We start from the raw sequence: 25,014 nt of genomic DNA on the forward strand, positions 1-25,014 counted from the left end.
GTTGTGTAGCTTCTGAGGAGTCAGTACTTTCATTGAGGAAGCTTATTTTCTACATCTGTAAAATTCTCCTAACAGCACCTACCTCACAAGTACCTAGCTCGAAAAATATGGGGCTTAGAAGTGTTCCCATCTGATGTAGCACGGATCCTGCAGTGCAGAAGAGAGGCCAAGGAGACTCAGCACCATTGTGGGGAAGGCCCCGAGGCGCAGGGATTGCCTGTAGGGAGAAGGGACTCGGACTCTTAAGAGCAGCCACTTAACCAACTGGTCTGGTTATCTTCCAAGTATAGCGCAGACCTGGACATAACCACCTCTTAGGAACCCTGCTTGTCAGAGGACACCTGGCAGGCTCCGGGCATGAGTAGTTGAGGGGAAGGTTGCCATCTGCCATCCATCATAGCAGCAGGGCGGTTGTGGGGTGCTCTGTGCTTCCCAAGCTTCTCCTGTTTAGGGAGAAGCTTCTCCCTCAGTTTAGGGACTTTAATTTGGATCTCAAAGTGTTTTCTGCCCAAAGCCAACTTGAATAATTTCTGGTGCATTCTGGCCTGATAAAACAAGAATTGCTAACACTTTGTTCTGATGATGAATTTTAACTTAGTGGTTTTGTTCGGAAGATGATAAGCTTCTTTCCCGGAGGTACCAAGCCATTCATATGCATACTTTTTACTATAAATTTTCAAAAGAAATAGAAGTTGGAAGAATGACCAGGGCATTATGAGGTATCCTGTGAATGTCAGGTAAGATGAAAAACTTTAAATATGAAACAGCATGGTGACATGGACAGAGGACTCTTTTGTTGAATCTGTTTAGTTCTCAAACATTTATCTTTACATTTTCAATTTCCATGAAAGAGTAAAAGAACCTTAGAGAAAAAGAGCTGTGTTAAAATGTAACTTAAAGTAGTTTACAATTTGCTCTATTTTTTAAAAAAAATACAAAATTAGTAAATTTTAACAGTCTTACCTAATCAATTTATTTGTAAGGGTTAGACAAATAATAGATTTTCTTGCAACACAGATGGATGCCGACCATGGAAATTGCTGGTCACATTTCATGTTCCACAGGGAAAATTGTATAAATTAAACTCCACATCTCTGAAGCAAAATAGAAAAGCAACATTCAGAGATAACATCTGAACATTATAAAGAATCACCCTAGGAAAGCCCTCAGGTATACACTGTGAGACGGGGAATGACACCATGCCATTGCTAATTGGCCTGGCTCAGCAACACTCAAGCGACAACAAAGTGACTTGATTTGAACTTGTCATATAAACCTTCGGCAAGCCCTTCCTGTTGCACAGAGCAAGGTGCCTCAACTTTTGCTTGGCCTCACTGGTTGGGAGAGTTGGGAGACTGCAATGAAAACATTAATAGCTACTGTAAGTTTCAGTTGCCACAAAATTGAGTTTAATGGTCTCTGTAAGAAATACCTATTGGCTAAGACGTATCTGTCTCTTACCTCCTGATTATTATACTGTCCCATACACAGTTAATACAATTTAGCAAATACTGCTCGATAATTGATAGTCCAAAATATTAGCATGTAAATTTTCCACAGTCGTAGCCAAGATGACATCATAAAAGTGTTAGAATTATTTGGTTTTTGTTTCTTTGGGGGGTTTTGTTCCTTCCCTACAAGTCTGAAATCTGTGTGGTGTGGTTCCCTTTCCATCTCTTGTCATTTGGAGCCTTGCTGTGCTTTCTAGCTCTTAACAAAAAAATATAGAAGGTTACTGTGAACTCTGCTGTGTTGTGTGTGGGCCAATGGAGCTCACTCCACTTTGGCATGCATTTTCTACCCTCCTTCTCCCCTGCTTATTCTTTGTGGGTTCTAGGCTTCACTAGTCTACGTCTGGACTGGCTCCTAGCTTCTACATATGGGAAAAAGCACAGGTATCCATCTTTTACCTAACGTGGTTCCATGCACAAGGCAGGGAACCCCTGTGGGGCCATGTCCTCTAAGGAAAGGACAACCGGGCATTTGTTGACACCGTACACCAGGTGCTCTGTCAGCCCTGAAGTATGCCTATTTTATGCCCATTTTGTAGGCACAAAGTGGGAGAGAGTTCATTGTTCACTAAGCTGCTGATGCAGCATAACTAGGCTGTCATCCAGGCCTACTGCCCTTTCCCCCAACCAGGCTTCTAAAAGTTCAGCTGGATGAAACATCACGAGTTGAGTTTTCCAGCACCATCCTGACAGCATGGTCACTAGAGTTCTCAGATTTTTTTTTGGGGGGGGGGAGGGTTCAGTTGTGGGGCCTGAACTCTGGGCCTGGGCGCTGTCCCTCAGCTCTTCAGCTCAAGGCTAGCGCTCTACCACTTGAGCCACAGCACCACTTCTGGCTTTTTCTTTTTGCTTATGTGGTGCTGAGGAATCGAACCCAGGACCTCAGGCATGCAAAGCAAGCGCTCTACCACTGAGCCACCTTCCCAGCCCCTCTCAGATGTTTTTGTTGTTGTTATTGTTTTGTTTTTCTTTGTTGGTTGTGGGACTTGAACTCTGGGCCTGGGCGCTGTCCCTCAGCTCTTCAGCTCAGGGCGAGCGTTCTACCACTTGAGCCACAGCGGCACTTCCTCAGATGTTTTCCAGTGTCAATCTCATCCTTTTCTTACAATCTTGTGTTTTCCAGTGTCAATCTCATCCTTTTCTTATAATCTTGTGTTTGTGAGTCTTTAAAATGTTAGAGCAGACTTCATGTATGGTACAGTACCTTTTGGGTCTGTTTGTTTTTCGGTATCATTCCTGGGGCTTCAACTCAAGGCATCTCTGCTCAAGTCTAGCACTCTATCACCTGAGCCACAGTTTGAGCCTTTTGATGGGTAATTGGATGATTGTCTTGAATTTGTCCATCCAGGCTGGCTTTGAATAGCAGTCCTCAGACCTCAGTCTCCTGAATAGCTAGGACTGAGCCTCTAGCATCTAGCAAGAAATACTACCTTTGACTTCTGCAGATCATACTTAGCAGAGCTTTTCGAAATGTATAGTTACTTGATAACTTTCATGATAGAAACAATTTTGTTGGGGAGCTTTAAGGATCAAGTTCTAAAACATCTGATCTTGGGCACTCCCAAGATGGGTGGTGAAGGAAGGAAGACAAAGCTTTGGGCTTGGTTGGCAGAGGCCGAATAACCTTTGTCCCTTGGGGCCACTCTTGGTCATAGGCACAGGTGCCTCATGAGAGACAGGGAAGTGTGTGATCTGCCAGGCCACGTGCAGCCCGGAGACCACCCTTCCTTGCAGGAAGTCGTTGAGACTTCTGGTTTGAGACTACCCGGCAGCCGAGGGCTCAAGGATGCCACACCCTGAAAGAGGGCAAGAGGCTTAGGTACTTGGTAACCCTCCTAAGCTAGGCGCTCCTTCCTCAGCCTAGATGGCTAGATGACTGGCCTTGCACCAGGCTCATTTTTTAATCTATGATCTGATTTTAAGTCTATGCTCCGTAGATTTTCCATCAGGCTTTCCTAAGATGTCGGCTTGCTAACACAGTTTTGGACACCGATCTTTGTGAAGGGCAAGTTCTCTGCTCAGATCACCCCGGCCTCCCGGACTGGGTCGGTCTACACGTCTTAGCATGGCAGCCGCTGTACCTCTCCCTGCAAGGCCTCTACCCCTGGACCCCCTGAGAGAACCTTCCACCCATCCTTCAAAGCCCTGATCTTGCCGCCTCCAGAAGGTCCTCCTCATCTCTGATGGAGGAACTGCGGCAGCTCTGCCCTCGCTGGCGTCCATCTTGGGTTCGAAGTTGCTCAGGTATGGTCCCCCACCAACTCCTTTGGGTGTGGGGGCGCTAGGGGTGCCCCAGCTTCTCCACGTGGTTGCTTTGAGCCTGTGAGTCCACAGAGCTCAAGCAGCTGGCGTCACCCAGGATCCCACATGAGGGGCGCCAGGCGGAGGCGGGCCGGGCGGAGGGGAGGCACCCAGAGTCCCCGGCTCGGGGCAGGCTTCGGGTCGCACCACCGAAGGCCTTCCAGCTTTATCCTAGCATCCCCAGGTGATTATTCACTGCAGCGTTGCATCCAAAAGGAGGCTCTTTTGGGTGAGTGTAGGCAGGGGCTCTTCTGCATCCTTCCTCCAGCTAAAGTCTCTGCTGGAGGAGCAGCGGGGTACCCGAAGGCAAAGCGCCCCCACCTCTGGGGTTAACCCCCCCCCGGCCCCGCCCAGCGGCCCTGCCAGACCGGCCCGGAGACCCCGCGGCCTCCGCAGGGCGCGGCTTTCTCGGACTCGCAGCGCCACCTGGTGATCTGCGGCGCGCATTGCGGGTCTCGCTCCGGGCGCCCTCCTTGATCCCAGAACACGTGAACGCTATTCCAAAACTGCAGAAGCGCAGGTGCACCTGTGAGGGGCGGGGTGGGTGGGGGGCGGACCCGAGGCTTGGGAAGGCGCAGACCGACACCCGCGCGTTCCCGCCGTGTGACCTGCGCGCTCCGAGCCTGCTGGAACCGTCTCGGCACACACACACACGTCTCTGCACGCAGGTAAGTCCGTAAGAATTGGGAGAAAAGCTCCCAGCACGGTGCCTGGCCCTCGCTATCAACCACTAAAGCTTATTTTTGAAGAAAACTACAGCAATCTTATCCAAGACCATCTTCCTCCATGCGCCACACGATGAGTAACTCCTGTCCATGTGTTGGCCCAAGTGCCAACTCTGAGCCTGGCACAGGGTCTCTCCTTCCCTCTTTTTCTCCCCTCATCTTTCCCTTCCTCCTTCCGCTTTCCATTTTTGCCTAGTAAACATAAAGTTCTTGAAAAAAGAAATATCATGGCATATGATGTTCTATACCTTTTAATGTCTGGTTATCTTGGGGGAGGGGGGGACACAATACACTTGGCAGAAACCAAAATATAAAAGTGCTGCTGTTGCTGCTGCTCCTCTCCCCCACTTCTACCTCCCCCTCTCCTTCTTTCTTCTTTGTTCCTCTCTTCCTCCTCCCCTCTCTTCTTCTCCTTCCCCCTCCTCCTCTCCTCCCTCCTCTTCCTCCTCCACCCCCACTATCACTTCTACTTCCCCTCTCCTTTCTCCCTTGTTCCTTCTCCTCCTCCTCTTCCCCGCTCCCCCTCCCTCCTCGTCCTCGTCCTCTTCCTCCTCCTTCTTCTTCCCTTCCCTTCTCCTTTCTTCTCTCTCTTCCTCCTCCTCCCCCATCCTTTTTTTTTTTTTTCTGCCAGTGTTGGGGCTTGAATTCAAGGCCTGACAATCTCACTTGGCCTCTTCTGCTCAAGTCTGGCAGTCTACCATTTGAGCCATATCTCCACTTCCAGCAGAAAAATGCCTATTCAGCGGGAGTGGCGCTGTAGCTCAAGCGGTAGAGAGCTCGCCTTGAGCTGAAAAGCACAGGGACACCGTCCAGGCCCAGAGTTCAAGCCCCACAACCGACAAAAAAAAAAAAAAGAAAAAGAAAAAGAAAAATGCCTATTCAAGCGAACAAGCAAGCATTAGAATGAACCCTGAGGGTCGAAGTCTCATCAATAGGAGCCTGTTTCTTATTGCTTCTTTTTACTTCTTTGAGGAGACAGGTGGAGCTTGCTGAAACATTTGTGTTCCATCCTGTCAGTGCCATAGCCATTCAGCAGCTGTCAAATGAACCAGTGTGTTAGAGAGGTGTATATTTCATGTACCTGACATTATTTCCGGAGACCAAAGGCCCCAACAATTAAATAGTGCTTAGACACAATGTAAACTCTTGCTATCCTCACTACGCAGGAACATTTCTAACCAAAGCAATTCAACACAGCCCACACTGCGGCGAGTTCACAGTGCGAGGGTGGAGGGGCCATCACTGGTCCTTATCTAGGGCCAGTGTCAGAGATTTCTTGGTAGAAAACTTCTGCCCGCTGTGCAGGAGCAGCCCCAACATGGGGCGCTGACATGCTGCTGAGGTCGCTCACCAACAGCTTTCCTCAGGAAATCTAGGCTTTAGAGGACCAAGAATAAGGGTTCCTCTGTTCTCCAAGTCTCCCATTTCCCTCTTGTGCTGACCAAAAGTTGAAATTGTGGTGAGCTGGGGATACCTAGTTTAGTGGTAGGGCATGGCTTAGTATATGTTTGACCCTGGGTTCAATCCTTAGCACTAAATGAAGAGGATAATAATTTTGGTAATACAGATGTGTATAAAAAAACAGACATTTCCTGCTGGGCACTGGTGGATCACACTTGTAATCCTAGCTACTAAGGAGGCTGACATCTGAGGATCTAGGTTCAAAGACAGCCCGGGAAAGGTCCGTGACTTTTTTTGGGGGGGGGGGTTCCAGTCATGGGGCCTGAACTCTGGGCCTGGGCGTTGTCCCTCAGCTCTTCAGCTCAAGGCTAGCGCTCTACCACTTGAGCCACAGCGCCACTTCTGGCTTTTTTCTTTTTGCTTATGTGGTGCTGAGGAGTCGAACCCAGGGCCTCATGCATGCAAGGCAAGTGCTCTACCACTGAGCCACCTTCCCAGCCCAGGTCTGTGACTCTTATTTCAATAAACCACCAGAAAACCAGAAGGGGCACACTGTGGCTTAAGTGGTAGAGCAATAGCCTTGAGCTAAAGAGCTGAGGTACAGTGCCTAGGCCCATTGTTCAAGCCCCACGAATGACAAAAAACAAAACAAAACAAAAAAAAACCCCAAAACAAAAACCAGACATTCCTATAACCCTGTCTGTCCCAACTGCTCTAATTCAAGGGCTTCTCAAAGGTGCATGTATAAACCCTCAGACTTCTGAGTGCCCATCTCAAATTAGGTCCACTAGGCCAGAGCTGGGCAAATAGCTGGTTCTTCTCACCAGGAAGCAGAGCCACACAGAGTAGAGGATAAGAAACCCATTCAGGGGACTGGGAATGTGGCTTAGTGGTAGAGTGCTCGCCTCGCATGCATGAAGCCCTGGGTTCAGTTCCTCAGTTTCATGTACACAGAAAAATACAGAACTGGATCTATGGTAGAGCGCTAGCCTTGAGCAAAAGTAGCTCAAGGACAGTGCAAAAGCAGATCAAGGACAGTGCCTATGCTCTGAGACCAAGGCACAGGACTGAGGGGGAGGAAAAAAAGAAAGAAAGAAACCCATTCAGGCTGCTCCAATCAGGAGGCTGAGGCAGGATTGTGAGTGTGAGGTTAGTTGGGGTCAAATAGCAAGATGCTGTCACACCAGACAAAACCCTATTTTGGGGATTCATGAACTCTCAATGAGAATTCTTTAGTTCCAGAAAAAAGAACTGAAGGGTAAATTTCAAGAGTTGTTGAGGCATATTGGTGAGGCTGAAAACTCTAATTCCCATCACTTCCTCTCTCATCATCTAGAGAAGTTTTCTCCCTCATGTTTATTAAGCAACTGCTTTAAATTTTATCAATGTGTTGCCCAGTCCACCATGACTCGCCACCTTCCAGAGAATGGAGTCCATGAACAATCTCTCCTTTATTCCTCCCTTCTTCTCCGCCCCCCCCATCCCTCCTCTCTCCCTTTTTGCCTTTTGTTTTGAAATGTTTGTAATTGAAAAAAAAATGTTCTTGAGAGACAAGGCCTCACTCAGGATGGCCTAAATCTGCAACCCCCTGCCTCAGACTCTTGAGTGACAACTTGGTTTTCCGATCTTGGACCCTCCCACGAGCGCTGGACCTTCATGTGGGTGCCAGTCTTTGGACACATCCCCCGTCCCCAGCCTTCCAGGGTGACACGGGGACACTGGAAACTCCAAGCCTTGAAAGGGTCCAGGAAGGTGGCTGGGGAAACGGGTCAGGTGGATTGCCAGACTGGGCGTGCAGGCCAAGGGGTACATTCCCTATGGGCCTGATCTAGCAGGCTTGAGACTTCTCAGGAGAAATCAAAGATCTGAATTTACACTAAAGTTTAATTAAAAAAAAAAATGTTGGCAGCTCATTCACACTTGGACATAGACAGGGCAGTAAGAAGGATGTGTGAAAGGAAGGTTTTCTACCTTGTTGGCCGGGGCAGGCTCTCCAGCACAGGGCTGAAGGGATCTCAGCTATGGCTCCCATTCCTTACCCCTCCCGCGGCGAGCACGTGACAAATGTTGCGTTTATTCACGTGCAGGCTTGACTCTGTGGTGGGAAGTGTGCGGCCTCCACCTCCGCGGAAGCCCCTGGAACCTAACTCCAGAGGATGGGTGGTGGCATTCCCTTGTAACTTGCTCCCTGGGCTGGTGAGGGCGACCAGCCCTGTGGTGCTCATGCCCCTCCCTGAGGTACTGGCTTCTGCTCTGCTCACCCTCAGCTGCAGGGGCGCAGGCAGAAGTCCCAGGACCTTTGCTGTGTTGCATGCTGCTATGACACCTTCGCTCTGCCCATCTCCCCCCCCCCCCCAGGCAGCCAGCCCCAAAAGGGGTTTCATTTGCCCTTTCCCGGCCGGTGGCGCATACAAGCTCTCTAAACCATCTGGCGCACCATGGAGCCGATGCACAGGTGCTTCTCCATAGCTACCTGCAACCGTCATTCTGAACGGCCTGACATGATGCAAAACAAACAAAAACATTCAACACACCTGCATGGCTTAGCTTGATGAGCGCGAGGTCCACTAGAGAACACTGGGGAGCCCAGCTGGAAGCGGTTCCTGCTAGAAGGGGTGGGCAACGAGGTCCCTCCTCTGTCTACGCCCCCCCCACACACACACTCAGAGAAATGGTCCTCACCGGGGGGCGCTCGGAGGCTACCCTGATGATGACCGAGTGTGGGCAGAGGAGCTAAAACCCCAGCAGATGCTTCCATAAAGGTAGGCCTCCCTCTGGAGAAGATGGGAAGACCTGGCTTACCTTAAAAGATAGCTTATGAAAGCCCAGAGGGTGCAAGCCTAAAAGAAAAAGCCTTTGACAAGTTGTTAAAATAAGATGTATTTTATTTTCTAATAAAATAAATGTGGTGTAGGTGACAGAATTACACACAGCAGAGCCTGGCCCTGGGACCTGAGCCTGGGACCTACCAGGGCCTGGCAGCAGCCTTGGTGAGGGTGGGGGGGTGGGTGAGGAAGGGGAAGGGAGGAAGGGGAGGGGGATGTTCCTCTGCCCAGGAAGTACTGTGGTCACCCCGCACAATGGGGCCCACACTACATCTGGGTCTTTGCAACTTGCAGGAATGAGCTTGGCATAGCCACTGTCAGGTGAGCGCCTTCAAGTTGGCCGGTGGCTCCTCCCAGCTGCCCTGGTCTTCCAGGACACAGGGGCCTGGAGAGACTTGTCTCTAGGTCTCCCTGTTCCCCGCTTCAGTACCTGGGTCATTTCCCAGGGTGGGGGCTGACAGTTCCCCTCTGGGGGCCCATCTGGAGGCCCCCCCATCTGGGGGCCTCCCAGCAGTGACTGCCCTTCACTGGTGGCCTGGAATCTAAGGATCCATTTCTCCCAACCTCCTAGAGCTAGGTGAGGCCACGTGGCCCTACATGCCAGAATGAGGTCTGCCTCAGTGCTGTGAAACCTCTCCAGAGGCGAAGACAGCTCCCCATCTGATTGAACAAGGATGGACGGGGCCAGGCTCCAGCTGCCCAGACTGCAACCACAGCTGCTAGGACCACAAGATAAAAAGCTAAAGTCCCTGAAAATCCTGACACCTGGGGTGCTGACCTAGGGTTTTCAGGTTGCTCTGATTATGGTTCACCGCCCCACCCCCCCACCCCCAGGGCTGCCTAGCAGCTCCACTTTATTACTACAGAGCAGTGATCTTAGGGCTAAGTCCTAAGGGCTTGGCTCCTGGCCTGTAGAAGCACAGGCTCTGGGTGTGGGGATGAGTTAGCAAGGGTGTGCCCAGCACACAGAGCCCTGGGTTCGGACCTAAGTGCCACAGCTTGTTTCCCTAAGAAAGCACAGAATAGTGAAGTGCTCTCTGATTTGGGGAAGATCAGTGAACTAATCTAGGCCACATCTGAGCTCACCCCCTCTGAGTTTAGGGGTGTGTACGCACTCAAGGACATCTCCCCTGGACTGACTGCTCCAGAGCTGATATTCTGATAAGAACTCATGGGAACTTGCAATCACTGCACACACACTGTTACTCACTTCCCATGAAGGGATCTCTGTAACATTATTTTTAATGTATCTTTTAAAATGTATTTGCATTTTCCCTTCCTGTTGTCTCTCTGGAAAGAAAAAAGCTGAAAGAATCTAGAAATACTTACGAAACAGAAGTCATGAATGGAGCTAGTGTTTGGCTGCAGTGGTTCAGAATGGACAGTGTGGACACTGGCTGCACTGGGCCTTCTGGCAGGAGTGTGGTGGGGTTGGTGCGCACCGTCCAGCTGAGTGTACGCTGAGAGACATGCCTGCTGTCCCCTCAGCCCTGGCCACTACAGCAGGACCACTCAGTCAAAAAAAAAGCCAATGAATCAAGCTGGGCACTGGCGGCTCCCATCAGTAATCTTAGCTATTCAGGGAGCTAAGAATATTTCAGAATTGTAGTTCAAAACTAGCCTAGGCAGGAAGTCCATGAGACTCTTATGTCCATTAACCACCAAAAAGCCAGAAATGGAGCTGTGGCTCAAGTGGTAGCATGCCAGCCTTGCGTGAAAAAGCTAAGGGACAGCGCCCAGGCCCTGCACTCAAGTGGCACGCGCATGCGCACGCACACACACACACACACACACACACACACACACACACACACACACGAGCCAATGAACTGCTTTCACCTCATTTTAAAAACAGATATAATATGCATTTAATTTCATTCAATCAACCAATTCCAGTTAACTTACCATCTCTTAGAAAACTTAGGAAAAAAGGAAGCATAAGTTGTAAGTACTCCAGAGATGCAGAGCGCAGAGGACAACCAGTGCACACGTGGCGGATGAGCTGTAATTTAGGTAATGCAAGAAGAGGAAAATCACCGTAACTTATTGCTGATCTATGCTTCCCCAGGGGACTGGATTGTGAAGGAGCCACCGAGTGCCACCTTCTGGTTTAAAATTGTGCAACGTGTCCTTTATTTCTCTTCAGATGCCATCTTATGGTAGATGTAGAAAGCAACTGCAGCAGTTACAAAATGTTGTCTGAGTAATTCTGGGAGCTCAAAACAAGGATTTGTGTATAGGCTGAGTAAGAAGGTGTTCAATTAATAGTGCACATTGTATAATTTAAACATCTTTAACGGGGAACTTTTTATGTAAACCTTAACAGAGACTCAGAGATGGAAAGCAAAATACCTTTTCCAAAGTGTAGTCAGGTGGTCTACATTCTTGCAAACGTTTTACAAAGTACAAGAAATGTTGTGTGTTGAGGCCTCAGCCTAGAATAATTCTGATTTCTTACAGGAGCAGTAGGGGACCAGGAACTGAGCAAACACCCTGCCGCCTCTGTACTCAGATGTGTACACCTCAGAATGGCAGTGGTCACCTGGCAGAAAGCCACCCTGCAATTCTTTTTGGTTGTTTAAAATACAAGCACTTTGAGACATTCCCTCCCAGGCTATGCTGTGTGCTCCACCCCACCCAGGCAGGATAAAAGCTCACATCCTCTTGCTTAATTTTCCCCTTAGAATTATTTACAGGACGCCTACAGATACGGTACGAACTAGTATGAAATTAATGATCGTTTGCATTTCCAGACACGCTCCCGTGGTTAAAATAAATACACCACGCCGACTCTGAAGAACGGTTCAAAGTTACGGTGACTCAGAAGCACTGGCACTGGTCACGGCAACAGCAGGCGACTCGCTGGCTGTGGGGGAGTCGCTGACTCTGTCCTCAGCAGTGGTGGGGGCCTTGGAAGTGGGGGGTGTCACAGCCACAGGGAGCGAGGTGGCCGCATCGGCCTTTGCAGTAGTCGTGATGACAGGGTTGGAAGGCAGGCTGCCAGCGGGTGGAAGCGAGGACAGCAGCTCCCCAGAGCTGGCTGCAGAAGAGCCCTCTGGAACCAAAGGGAATGATGGGAGCAACTCGGATGGCATGGTGAGAGGTGCAATGCCAGGCAGGTTTCGGGGAGGCAAGGAAGGAAGAGGTGGCAAACCTAGGACAAAAATGGCAGAGGTCACACATCCTCCCAGCATCTGTCACGGAGCTACTGCAAGTGAGAAAAGAACACAGAAGCATACCTCTGGCCTTGGGGTGGCTGGCCTTGGCAAAGGTTCACTATGGTAGGCACTAGGGCCTCAGCCCAGCACTGAGGAAAATCAGCAGAGGGGAGGAGGATCCCAGCCCCCCAGAAGGATGGCAGCCCTCTGGAGAATCCCACTCCTGCAGGTGACCTGGGAGCCCAACTATATATAAGAGTTGCCTCTTGCCAGACATGGGGAAGAAGAGACGTAGAGTCCAACTGAGAGGCTGGGACAGCAACCTTGCACTGTCACTTGCACTGTCACTTGCCCTGAAATCCACAACTCACTCTTTAGCCCTCACACTGATAAGTGAAGTATGCAATTCCCAGTGAGCATTACAAGGTGCACGGCTAACATCTAGGCAGCGATATGCACTCTGGGGGAGTTGGGCCACTCACCGACGCCACCTATGGGCCACAAAGAGTGCAGTCATCGGTGTCATGGGCAATTCAAGAGCAGGCCTGTGGAGGCCCTGCTTCATTTTCATCTGCACACACACTGCACATCACATCTGGTCTTAACTATCTGCAGTTAAAACCTCTCACGGTTCTTATTTTAGAAAATGTTTGTTAATACTGGGAAATATTTAGCCAGACATGGTGGTACATGCCTGTAATCTAGCCAGCACTCTACCCTTTGAGCTACTATGCTACTTCTGGTTTTCTGGTGGCTAACTGGAGATAAGGGTCTCACAGGAAAAAAAAAAATCTCACAGGGACTTTCCTGCCTGGGTTGGCTTAGAACCATGATCCTCAGATCTCAGCCTCCTGAATAGCTAGGATTATAGATGTGAGCTACCAGAGCCTGGCATCATAAAGATATTCTTTCTACTTATTTTTAAAGTTTTTTAAACAAAAAGATCAATATTGGTTTGAAGTAGCTGGAATTGGTTAAACTTACTTGCCCTATGAGAAAAAACTGAACTAGAGGGCTGGCTCTCCAGAATACAGCTTTCTCTGAGCAGGGTCCTCGGTGCGGAATACATACCAGGGTTCACGAGCTCCGGCAGGCTGACCCCTGGCATGATGTGTGGCGCAGGAAGGTTGAGGTTGGGGAGACTGGGGAGGTTAGGCAGTCCTGCTGGCAAAGGCATCAGACCTGAGCAGAGAGCAGGAAAGAATGAAAAGGTAAGTAAGGCCTTCTTCACCAAGGGAAGAGGAGAACTCCTTGCGTAGCACCCACCTCAAAGTGAGTACACCAGGCTCACTTAATGTGTGATTCGTGTCAGTTTAAGAAGGCCATAACACAGTTGCACTGAATGGAAGGATGTCTTTCTACCAGCATGATTAGGCAGCTAAATGGGTAAAGGTAAAAACAACTAAGCTTCTCAAAGTCTGGACAAGAGCCATGATGGCCACATGCAGGGGTGGAAGTCTGAGGTATTTTATAGCAACTTCAGAAATTTTCTTTAATGATTGAGGTTTATGTTGGCTTTTTTTTTTTTTTTTTTTTTTTAATGGTGCTGCTACTGGGGCTTTAACTCTAAGACTAGATGTTTTTTTGCTCAAGGCTAGCACACTACACCTTGAGCCACAGCTCCATGTACCTGGAGATGAGTATCTCATGGACTTTGCTGCCCAGACTGGTTTCAAACTCAATGCTCAGATCTCAGCCTCCTAAGTAGTTAGGATTATAGGTGTGACCCCTGGTGCCCAGCTTGGCTTTTGTTTTTATTCTAATTTCAGGCTTGCAATCGCAAACATAGTAATCCAAATCTCCATGTTTCTATTGCCTCAATTCCTCATTTGTTACCAGTTTCATTACACTTGACCATCAACTGTGTGTGTACATGCTCACTTTGTTCATAGCCCACTGTGACTGTATAATGTCAACTTCAACTATGTCACAAAAGATTTTCACAGCAAAATTAGAATTACTAAAATCATATTTCACTGTTACCAGCGATATAAAGGGACTCGGATCATTTGTCTTTTAGGACATTCACACTAGTAACTAGCAAAGTTCTAACTGTACTGTGGGCCTTGGGACTGTGGGAGCTGGCTGGGTAAGGAGCCCCTAGGCAGCTGACACCTTGGTTTCCTTGTCAATTAAGGAGAGCTGCCACTTGCTTTCCTTTATCACAAAGCTAATGTAGGCAACATGACTGAAAGCCCTAAACCATCACCAATGGGAGTGAGCTGCTGTTAGGTGCAAGCACGGTCACTACACATATCTCTGGTCCCCACTGCTTACTTGGTAATGTAGTGGCTGGGTTCAGTGGCGGCACAGAAGCCAGGGACTGGTTTATCTGTGGTGGTAACAATGGTACTGTTGGTACACCTAAAATAAAAGCACATGAAAAAAAATACAACAAATTCTGCTGACAAAGAATTGGCAGACTGTAATAGGACCATTTTAAGCACTTCACCTCAGTCAGGCCTCGAGTCCCAATTTCTGGCTACATCCCTGTCTACTACCATTCCAAGCCTATCTACTTACTCACTGCCCACACCTTTACAGAGATGATAACCATAGCCTGTTAGTGGGTGGAGGCGGAGTAACCTGGCCTGGCTAACCTCAGTTGAGAAGAGGTTCACACCTGGCTTAAACATGCCAGAAAACTGTCTGAGAAATGTGGAAATAGGACACAAGGACTTTTGTCAGTTGCTATTGGGCTACTGAACCAGCAGGCTCTGGTGAACCTGAGGTCTGCGGGAGCGTAGTAAATGCTACTGCCACAGAGGACACTGACAAAGATGCTCCAAGTCAACAGAGCACATGGAACATTAGAGGTGGAGAGAATGACTGTTTCCTTAGGTATAGGTTCTGTGATATTCCTGTGCAGTGTAACAGATCCCTGCTGTACTTATGGCTCCTGGAAGAGGTTCTATGCTCCATGTACAAGGGACTCTGATAAAGAACTGCTGACAATGCCTATCACCTACTTAACTGGGAGCTTTCCTCTCAGTTAACACTGAGGGCTGGGAATGCATGAAGCCCTGGGTTCGATTTCTCAGTACCACATAAAAACAGAAAAAGTGGCAACTGGAGTTGTGGCTCAAGTGGTAGAGTGCTAGCCTTAAGCAAAAGAAGCCCAGAGACAGTACCCAGGCCCTGAGATCAAGCCCCAGGACTGGCAAAAAAAAAAAAAAAAAAAAGTAACACTGAGTATTCTTAATATGAAAAAATCTATAATTGGAGACATTCCTAGATATAAAACTTTCTTCAGGGCAAATGTTAATCCATAAGAAGTTGCTTATAGGGATAGAAATTATATTGCATACACTAAAATATTGCATAAAATTTTATGTGTGTATATGAAATGTGAATGAATTTCATGTTTAGAATTGTGTTCTATCCCCAAGATACCTCATCACATATATGCAAATAAACACTTCTGGTTCCAAGCACTTTGAATACTGCACACAGACTAAAATTTTGTCTTCTAGAGCTATGCTTAAATATGTCTAAGTATTATTCCTGAAAGTATGAGCCAGCCATTTTCAGATCATCTTATTTATTCATATATTTATTTTTCTACAGAGATTAAAGGCATGCAAAAAAAATTGAACAATAAATGAATGATTGAAAGGAAGACCCTAGCCCAGACTGTGTAATCCAATGTTGGAAGCTGTTCTCTATTCTGTACCAAATTGTTAGAAACCATGTGCTGTTGGGTGCTCACATACAATAAATAGCAACAGAGAGCTACTTTATATTTGTCTTCCAATTTTTGATTAAAAAAAGAATATCCGAGACTTGTTGCAAATTTCCTGTTCCTAATAAAATCTTTCATGTAAGTTTCTTTTCATTTTTATGGTATATCCATTCATTGTCTCAAAAACTATTAACTAAAATGGGTAAAGAACTGTATATCTAGGACCCATGAATGGGCTTTGTTAAAGCACTTTTTGTATGTTTTTTGACAATCGTTCTTTTTTCCTAAGATTCTGAACGGAGTTAGGTGGCTGGATGTTCATTCATTTCAGTTTACTGTATGTTCTTGCACTGTCTGGGCAATGATACATCAGGAAGAAACAAATCTCAACCTTCAGGAAACTTACATTCTAATGAGAAGCAGGAAAAGCAAGTAACATCCATAGCATGGGAAATGGCACTAAGTTCTCTGCAAAAAAATTAAGCAAGAAAGGGGGACAGGGATGGGGAGGGGTTTACCGAAAAGGTCACACTGACTAATGTCATTTTAAAATATCTTCATTTTCTAAAAGTTTCACAACCCCACAACTTTCATAGTCACAAAGAAGTATGTTTTCATATCTCTCCTGTTTGGGCTACTCTGAAAGTACTGAAATTACCACTGAAGATGAAAAACTAAATAACAAAAGTTGTTTGGTATTTGGATGTGGTGGCAAATGACTACAATCCTGGCACTTGGGAAGCTGAGCAGGAGAGCAATGTCAGGACCAGCCTGTAGTGAGATTCTGCCTCAAAAATGAGTTGTTTCTCACATGCTGATGCCAGAACATTTTAATTTTTTTTCTTTGTAGTATAAACTCAGTAATCTCAGTAATTTGTTTATAAGACCATGCAAGTATAACTATGATGCAAGGAGGGAAGACTTTAAAAAATCAAAGAGAAACCAGGAACTGAAGGTGTGGCTCAAGTGGAAGAATGCCAGCCAACAGAAGAAAGCTGAGTTAAGAGTGTGAGGTAGAGTTCAAGTCTAGTACCTCTGAAACAAACAAAAACGAGAACTTGAAGAGAGATGTCTGCTTTCTCCTAAAATCAGAAGAGCTGTTATATGGCAATGCACACTCTGGTAAGAATTACTCAAGCACAGAACGGTGTGCTGACACACTAGGTTCTCAGCAGAACTTCACCAGCTCTATTTAGGAATGAACTTGATACACATCTGATGGGATATAAGAAAACACCACAATATTATAAAAAGGATTCACACCTTGCTTGAATGGAATAAATCTAAGATCCCTTCCAAATATGTCTTCAATCAGGTAATAACACTAATAGGTGTCTTCTAGAAAATGTTCTAAAACTGAATTGTGTTAATGATTGCACAGCTCTCTATATTAAAAAATCACTGAGATGCATACTTCCAGTGAGTTAATTTTATGGTATGCAATTACATTTCAGTGAAACTGGAAAAGAAATTAGCAAACTGATGACGTGAAGCTGGGTGACAGCGTCCCACATATATTCCATCATTTTTGTGTCTGAAATTGTCTATTTTATCTGGAAAAACACATCTTCAAGGAAATAAAACTAAGACTCTGAAAAGACTTGGATTTGAACCTGGAGAAAAACTCCAAATATCATGATATTCCCCTTATGACTCCTTCTTGGTGGCTATGTGAGGCTCTCCAAAAACAAAGTGGAATAAAAGAAAAATTAACATATTTAAGAAAGCAAGAATAAAATTATATACATTTCACTAGATATAATAAAAACATGAATGCTAGTCGTTTTATCTCTGATTACTGAATGTGTGATATACTCTTAGTACTGTGAAGAATGAAAACCAGACCAGGAGACTAAATAAAGGAGATGAAAACTAAAGCCTGTCTTAAATTAATCATTATATTATAACCTAGTAATTGCACTCCAGGGATTCAATCCAGAGAACGGAAAATATATTGATGTGAAAGCTTGTATATAAGGTGAGAGTAGCATTGTTCAAAACAGCCAGAAAAAGAAAAGAAAAGAAAAGGAAAAGAAGAGAAAAGAAAAGAAAAGAAAAGAAACATCCTGGATGGGCTCATGCCTGTAATCTTAGCTACTCAGAAGGCTAAGATCTAAGGATTGCATTTGTAGCCAGTCTAGGCAGAAAAGTTCTCATGAGATTCTTACCTCCAATTAACCACTCAAATACTGGAAGTGGCATTGTGGCTCAAGGGGTACAGTGTTAACCTCAAGCACAAAGAGGCTCAGGGACAACACCTAGGCCCTGAGTTCAAGCCCCACAACTGAACAGAAAAAAAGAAAAGAAACATCCTAAATATCTCTCAAGTGAGTGATGAATGGATAAGGAAAATGTGGCACAGTGTTATTTAGTCATGATCATTCACAAAAGACCACAAATGTTATAAGACATATACAGATGAAGCAATGCCTAATGAAAGCTGACCAGTAGTTGCCTAAGGCCTAGGGAGTGACTGAAGTTGGGTATAAAAATTTCTTTAGAGGGCTGGGAAGATGGCTCAGTGGTAGAGTGCTTGCCTTGCATGCATGAGGCCCTGGGTTCGATTCCTCAGCACCACATAAGCAGAAAAAAAAAAGCCAGAAGCCAGAAGTGGCGCTGTGGCTCAAGTGGTAGAGCACTAGCCTTGAGCTGAAGAGCTGAGAGACAGCGCCCAGGCCCAGAGTTCAGGCCCTACAACTGGAACCAAAAAAAAAAAAAAAAAAAAAAAAAAAAAAAAATTTCTTTAGAAGCAATAACATGTTCTGAGGTATTGACTGTACAACTGTGTAAATATACCAAAAGTTCACTTTAAGTGAGTTATATGGTATGAGAATTCTATGTCCACAAATATGTTTTAAGAAAAGACCCTAAAACAAAAGACTGAATAAGAACAAGGAAAAAGCAGAGAATGCCAAATGCTAGTGGCTCATAACTGTAATTCTAACTACTCAAGAGGCTGAGATCTGAGGATCGAGGTTGGAAGCCAGTCTGGGCAGGAGAGTCCTTTACACTCTTATCTCCAATAAGCCACTCAGAAAAAGTCAGAAGTAGCACTGTGGCTCAAGTAGTAGAGTATTAACCTTGAGCAAAAGAAGCTTGGGGACAGTGCCCAGGCACTGAGTTCAAGCCCCAGGACTGGCAGGAAAAAATTCAAACAGAGAACAAGGTATGTATGAACCCCCTGAGTAACCGAGCCCTGGAATGTAGAGTCTCAATTCTGCAAGCTGTATACCTGAAACTGCAGAGGGGAGGTTTGAGTGCTGGCCCATGTGTGTGCGTGTGTGGGGATTTATGCGTTTTCACAGACAGGTCCGAGCAGGTTACAGATCTCCAGGCACAGTGGCATTAAGTTTAAAATGCTCTGTAAGACTATCATATAAGACAAAAAAGACTGAAAATAGCAAGTCATCCTTTCTCACCTGTACTGAGAACATTACTGACAGCTGGTGGTGGAGTTGAGCTAATAGAAAGTCCAGACAGAGCCTGTTCCATTCCTGCAGTTCCTGGTGGTGACAAAGGTGGAGGATTTACTGAAGAGAGCTGGACCTTTCAAGACAAAAAGGAAAACAGAGAAAGGAAATGATTTAAGTCTGCTTGAAACAATATGTAAATACAGCTCTCCCCTGCAGATACATACTTGGATCGTATACTAGCTGTTCAGAGTTTCGCCTGGCACTTCTGCTTCCAACAGTTCTTCCTGATTTTGACACATCCAAAGAGCACACACTGGAAACATCTTCCCATCCACTACCTCCCTCTTCTAACACATGGTCTCCAGCCCTAGTTGCATACGAGTTAAGGTCCCTCCACACTACTCTAAGAGGATCTCATCATTCTTTCTTCCTAGATACCTAGAAATGATTTTCTTCAATCCTTAAATACCACCACTTTCCCATCAGTCATGGGTTTTTTGTTTTCGTTTTTTTGTAAATTTTCATTATGGACGAAATGAGCTAGAGGCCTTTAACATCATGATAGATTTCTTAAAAGTTTCTCAGAATAAAAAAAAAAAAACATTTAAGTAGCTGTCACACCTTTCAACATTCTCATCCACCTCTGCTAACCAACTTCTTCCCTCACTTTTCGTAATTTTCTGTTTCTCAAGACTTCTATCCTCCTGAATCACCTAATCTTTTCTCATCAGTGAATGGAAGTGGCACCAGATCTCCACCATGGACTCCAGTGTCACCATATTAAGCGTCACTTTGGACTATGCCAACTTTTGCTGGCTCTAGGCATCCCAAGAGTGTGTATTCTGGCTGTTTCCCAGGCAGGAACAGTATACTACTCAGGGCTCTGGCCCTGAGCGCATGACAAGGGTGGGCAAAGCTCAAGCTACTTGGTAGAATTCTCTTTGGACTGGGGATGGCCAAATTGTGTATCATACAACGGCAGTGGCAGAAGCCCTGTGTACCCACATTTGGTTTTCACTTAGTTCTGCAGATAATAGGTAACTGTGCTGGGATACCTGGGATGCCTGCTCTGACAAGCATCTAATACCCTTTGCTGCTCAAACAAGCTCCAGAAGCAGTAAGCACCAGCTAGCTTCCCTTAGTACCCACCAGCACTGTGTCCCCTGCAGTTAGATGTTTCTCCCACCAAGTCTCTGAATGGGCTCTCCTCCAGGACACCTTTCTGTTCTTCTCTCTGGCTTCTCTGCTGGCTGCACACAGTGTGGCCGAGCACACCCTTTCTCTGAGGCTTTCCCCTGAGCTTCCCCTTCAAGATCCATATTTTCAGGATTCTAACTTCTGTCCTCTTGACTCAGGCAGACCTAATTCTTGCACAATTTTTATCACGATCCCTTGGGTCAAATTACCCTTGCTCTGTTAATGATTCTCAAATCTGCCTCTCTAGCCCCTTCCTCACTCCTTAAGTCCAGCCCCATATGCCTAACCTCCATCTGGGTATCTTAGAGGAACCTCAAATTCAACCTGATGATAATACTGAAGTCACCATGTGACCTATCTCAATTAGTGCTACCACCATATGCATCAACACAGGGAACTGTGTTGCAGGAAATGTCAGTGGGTAATGAAGTTATCTTACCTCTGTAAATCCATCTTTAAGAGGGGTAATAGGTGGACCAGTCATTTGTCCTGGAAGAGAAATTTTCTTGCCTTCTTCAAATGGGCGTGTAGGTATTCGATGTAAATAACCATATCCAATGCCACATCCTAGGCTGTAAAAATTTTCTTTCTTAAAGTTATTGTTATATTATGGCTTATTTAAATTTTGAAATATAAAAGCAAACACATGCTTTTCTATTCTTTTAAATAATGTCATCTTATCAGAGGTATACACTGTTTATTCTGTATGAAATACCACCTAGACTTTACCTGAAACAATTACCACCACCTGATACACTGCATATTTATTGTTTTGTCTCCCTCCATAAAATGTAAAAGCCTATAAAGAGGAATGTTTACTGTTTATCAGTTCCTACCTGAGTGAATAACAATCTTTCCAATGAAGGGCTTTTTTATATTATCTACGCATTCCATATTGCTATTTCAGAATTTATCAGAAACCGGTCATATACAAATCAGCAATCCAGATTTTCTTCAAATTCACCCCAATATAGCCACCAGAAGCATCTTTGTAAAAAGATGTTAAGTACATTGCTTCTTCCATAGTCTATTGGCTTCCCAACAGACTTTCTGCTTACTTTGGGAAATTACTTCTTTATGGTCTCTATGTGCATGCTGGTGAGCCTGTAAGCAAGGGTGCCTACTCTGCCTAATCTAATGGGATAGTTTGTGGCCAAAGCTGGGACTACAACCCTCTCTAGTCCAGGTTTGTGGCTTTCCCCGGCCAAGGCACACAATAGCTTCATGGGCACCACCACCAAGAGCTAGGAGAAAGCCAGGTACCAGTGGCTCAAGGCTGTAATCCTCAGGAGGTTGAGATCTGAGAATTGAGGTTCGAAGTCACCTAGGTAGGGAAGTTCATGAAACTTTTATCTCTAATTAACCACCAAAAAGCCAGAATTATACCTGTGGCTCACTTGATAGAGTTCCAGCCAAGAGCAAAAGAGCTGAAAGACACTACGCAGGTCCAGAGTCCAAGCCCCAGTACACACACACAGACACAGACACACACAGTGAGGAGAGTGGGCAGTAGCCAACTTCTACTCTTCCTTATCTAAATCTAATTTGTACAATGGTGCTTTATATTATAAAATAACATTCCTTCCTCATCATTACAACTACAATTCTCATCGGACTGAATCCTCAAGTTTAGAGGAAGAGAGAATTTATATTTTTGTCAGTAGTAGGGTTTAAACTTAGGGTTCTGAGCTTGCTGCTGTGCTCATCTACTAGCCCAAAGATGTTGCTAGCCCAAAGATTAAATAACCTCAACTGATCAATGACAGCCTTTTAAAGCAAGCTACATTTATTAATCCAAACTAAGTGATTATAAAGAAGTACTTAAGGCAACAGCAAGAGCCTCTCTAAATTTAAAAGTACCCAAAGAATGAAATTAAGAGAAGTATGATGTAAGACTGGCTCATGCCTATAATCCTAGCTACTCAGGAAGCTGAGATCTGAGGATCTTGGTTCAAAGCCAGCCTGTGCAGGAAAGTCCGTGAGACTCTCATCTCCAGAAATGGAGATGAAATGGCCAGAAGTTGCACTGTAGCTCAAGTGGTACAGTGTTAGCAGTGAGCACAGAGAAGCCAGGCCAAGTTCAAGCACCAGGACCAGCAAAAAAAAAAAAAAAAAAAAAGAATGACATGTGGTCAGCACCTAAGGAAGAAATGAAAACACCCAGTGATTAGGAGTGATGGGTGACAATGTTGTCAGACACCTTGTATTCATATACTGTTTTGTAGAACGGGAACTTCTTTGTACAACTACTTAAAGATAATAATAAAAATGTTAAAAAAAAAACAACAACCCAGTGATACTCTTGAGTGCACTGTAAGAGCAGGCTCAGTAAAGGCCTATCTAAAGCAACACTGATCTGTGATATTAAACTACATCTGACGAAAAGGACAGATGACGTAAGTTTACAAAGGATGAGCCCCAAGAACAAGAATATAGCTGTGTTCAGTCAATGTAATTAAAAATGAAAGCACACACCATGTTTTTGCTCACAGAAAGCTTTTCATTATATTTGGTTCTATGCTCAACAAGCACTATTGTGGTACTAATGGACTCTGAGTATTCTTCCAACTACAGAGGAGTACTTTGCCACTTAAATGGAAATGCAAATTTAGTTTATTTGGGGCAGGTCCTCTGAAATGAATCAACTTGGGATGTCTTGGGGACATCATATTTGAGTAGTTATAAGCCTAGGAAATGGGCAGTTATAACCTGATTAAATATTGCCACAGACGGGCTGGATTCCTGGAAGATACCTCTATCTTACTTTTCTTGAGTCACAGTTAGAACTGTGGTGGTGAAACATGTTCAACGGAGAATCTCAGGCACTGGGAGCTCACGGAGCCTTTCCTACAACCAAATCATCCTTTTCCCAGCAAGGGTTACAACTTTTACCAAACATTTGGAAGTTTCCAAATTCTTCATTTTTCTGAAACTGTGGTTCATGCTCAATAATTTCTCAAATAAAAATTATAGTTTTTTTATATCACTACAGAAAGGAATTATAATACAGATGCTTTGCTCCTTTTAAAAAATAAATGGCTGCTTTCAATGTTTTACGTTAACATTTCAAGGGGGACTGATAACAAAATAGTAACTTATGCCAAACTAAAAGCAATATAACACATCTGACTGATGAAGCTTAACTTAGTCTCAAATCATCTTACCTGCCTTCTCCACCCCAGGCAGAATTTGGTGTAATAATCACTTCACGACAGTTATCAGTGTCTGTGTTATATACGTAAAGCTTCAGTGGTTTTGCTTCATGTGTTTCAATAAGACTGAAGAGATCTTCAGACTGTACAAGTATCAAAGGAATAAAATCAGTTCAGAATAGTGGCTCTCAAACCTGGCTCCTCTCAAGTCATTTGGAAAACTTCCTTTAAAACTCAAGTTTCTCACATTTTTCTTTTTCTCATATTTTTCTAATTTGGGGAGGGGAAGGGAAAAAACAAAATGCTTAAATAGGGACACAGGTTGACTCATTGTATCAATGAGATGAACAAGACAGTATGTTGAAAATGAACTTTACTTCAGGTGTACCAGGGGGAAGGGGGGAGGGGGAAGTTAGGGAGAGAAGGGATGGTAGGGGGAAAACAAAGGAGGGTGCAGCTGCTCGATAGGAAAAGGACTCATTACCTTGCTCATGTAACTGTAATCCCTCTGTACAGTATCTTTACAATAAAAAAAATATTAAAAAGAAAAAGAAAAAAAACTCAGTTTCTCACTAGCTGCCAGTGACTCATGCCTGTAATCCTAACTACTCATGTGGCTGAGAACGGCAGTTTTGATCCAGCCTGAACAAGAAAGTCCAAGATACATCTCTAACTACCAAAAAGCTGGAAGCAGAGCTATGGCTCAAGAAGTATAGTAGTAGCCTTGAGCAATAAAGCTCAGGGACAGCATCCAGGCCCTAAATTTAAGCCCTATGGTAAGCACAAAAGAAAAAAAAAATCAGTCCAGAAAAAGGGATATCTGACCAAAGGAAAATTTAAGGTTACCTGTGTTTCTGTTGGGTCTTACCCATCTTACCCATTCAAAATCATTGTTGAAAGATTAAAAGTTCAAATTTTCCCCACTCAGAAAGTACAAAGGCTACAGACAGGAACCACCATTTTGAATTTTTAAGTCCTATTTCCTTCATGAGGAGCAGGAAATAATACTTCTCCTTATCTAGTCCTTCATATTTTAACCTTGTTAGACTAAAATAAATCCTTGCTTAAAGAAACAACAACAAACAAAAAAGCCAAAAAACAGTGTCTGGGGCTGGATATGAGGGAGGCTCAATTTATAAAGTTCTTGCCTAGTAAGCGCAAAGCCCTGGCTGTTCAAACACTAGCACTGCAAAAATAAATAAAATGAAACAATTCAGTTCTGGGCCTTGTTTTGAACACTGAAATGACTAATTAAAAATCAATGCACACACAAAAAAAGTTTATTTCAAGGTAAAATTCAACATATTAATTCAAGCAAAGCTACTAGGTGTGAGGTCTTAGACCTGGTTCCTAAAGACTTACTCAACACTCATTGACTCTTCTACCTACAAGAAGTTTTACATATTCTGCTCTTCTTCTTCATTATTATTACATTACTACATTATTACCACATTACTACATTATTAAAACCTCATCTACTCACCTTTTCTTTCAATTTGACTCAGTAATATATTTCTACTACTAGTAGATGAGGAAAAGGTCTAACTAATATAGCTATTTTTGTCACCTTAAAAAATTAAGGCAGGTGATGCTCAACACCACCATGGCAAATGCCATGTACATATGGTTTTGCTGACCGAGATGCTACA

At 44.9% G+C, this 25,014-nt stretch overlaps 1 protein-coding gene across 1 annotated transcript in view; it reads right to left on the minus strand.

The window, feature by feature from the left end:
• Positions 1-10,606: 10,606 nt before the first annotated feature.
• Gorasp2 (golgi reassembly stacking protein 2) overlaps positions 10,607-25,014 on the minus strand; it is a 30,806-nt gene continuing 16,398 nt past the window's right edge. The window contains exons 5-10 of the mRNA XM_070021134.1: positions 23,378-23,508; positions 20,653-20,785; positions 19,023-19,149; positions 14,199-14,285; positions 12,993-13,103; positions 10,607-11,917 (exon numbers count right to left, since the gene is read on the minus strand). Coding sequence (XP_069877235.1) covers positions 11,574-11,917; positions 12,993-13,103; positions 14,199-14,285; positions 19,023-19,149; positions 20,653-20,785; positions 23,378-23,508 — 933 coding nt within the window. The 3' untranslated portion in view covers positions 10,607-11,573. The remainder of the gene's footprint in view (positions 11,918-12,992; positions 13,104-14,198; positions 14,286-19,022; positions 19,150-20,652; positions 20,786-23,377; positions 23,509-25,014) is intronic.

Source organism: Dipodomys merriami, unplaced genomic scaffold (assembly GCF_024711535.1).
Source record: "Dipodomys merriami isolate MVZ:Mamm:240054 unplaced genomic scaffold, mDipMer1.0.p SCAF_1, whole genome shotgun sequence".
Classification (NCBI taxonomy): Eukaryota; Metazoa; Chordata; class Mammalia; order Rodentia; family Heteromyidae; genus Dipodomys; species Dipodomys merriami.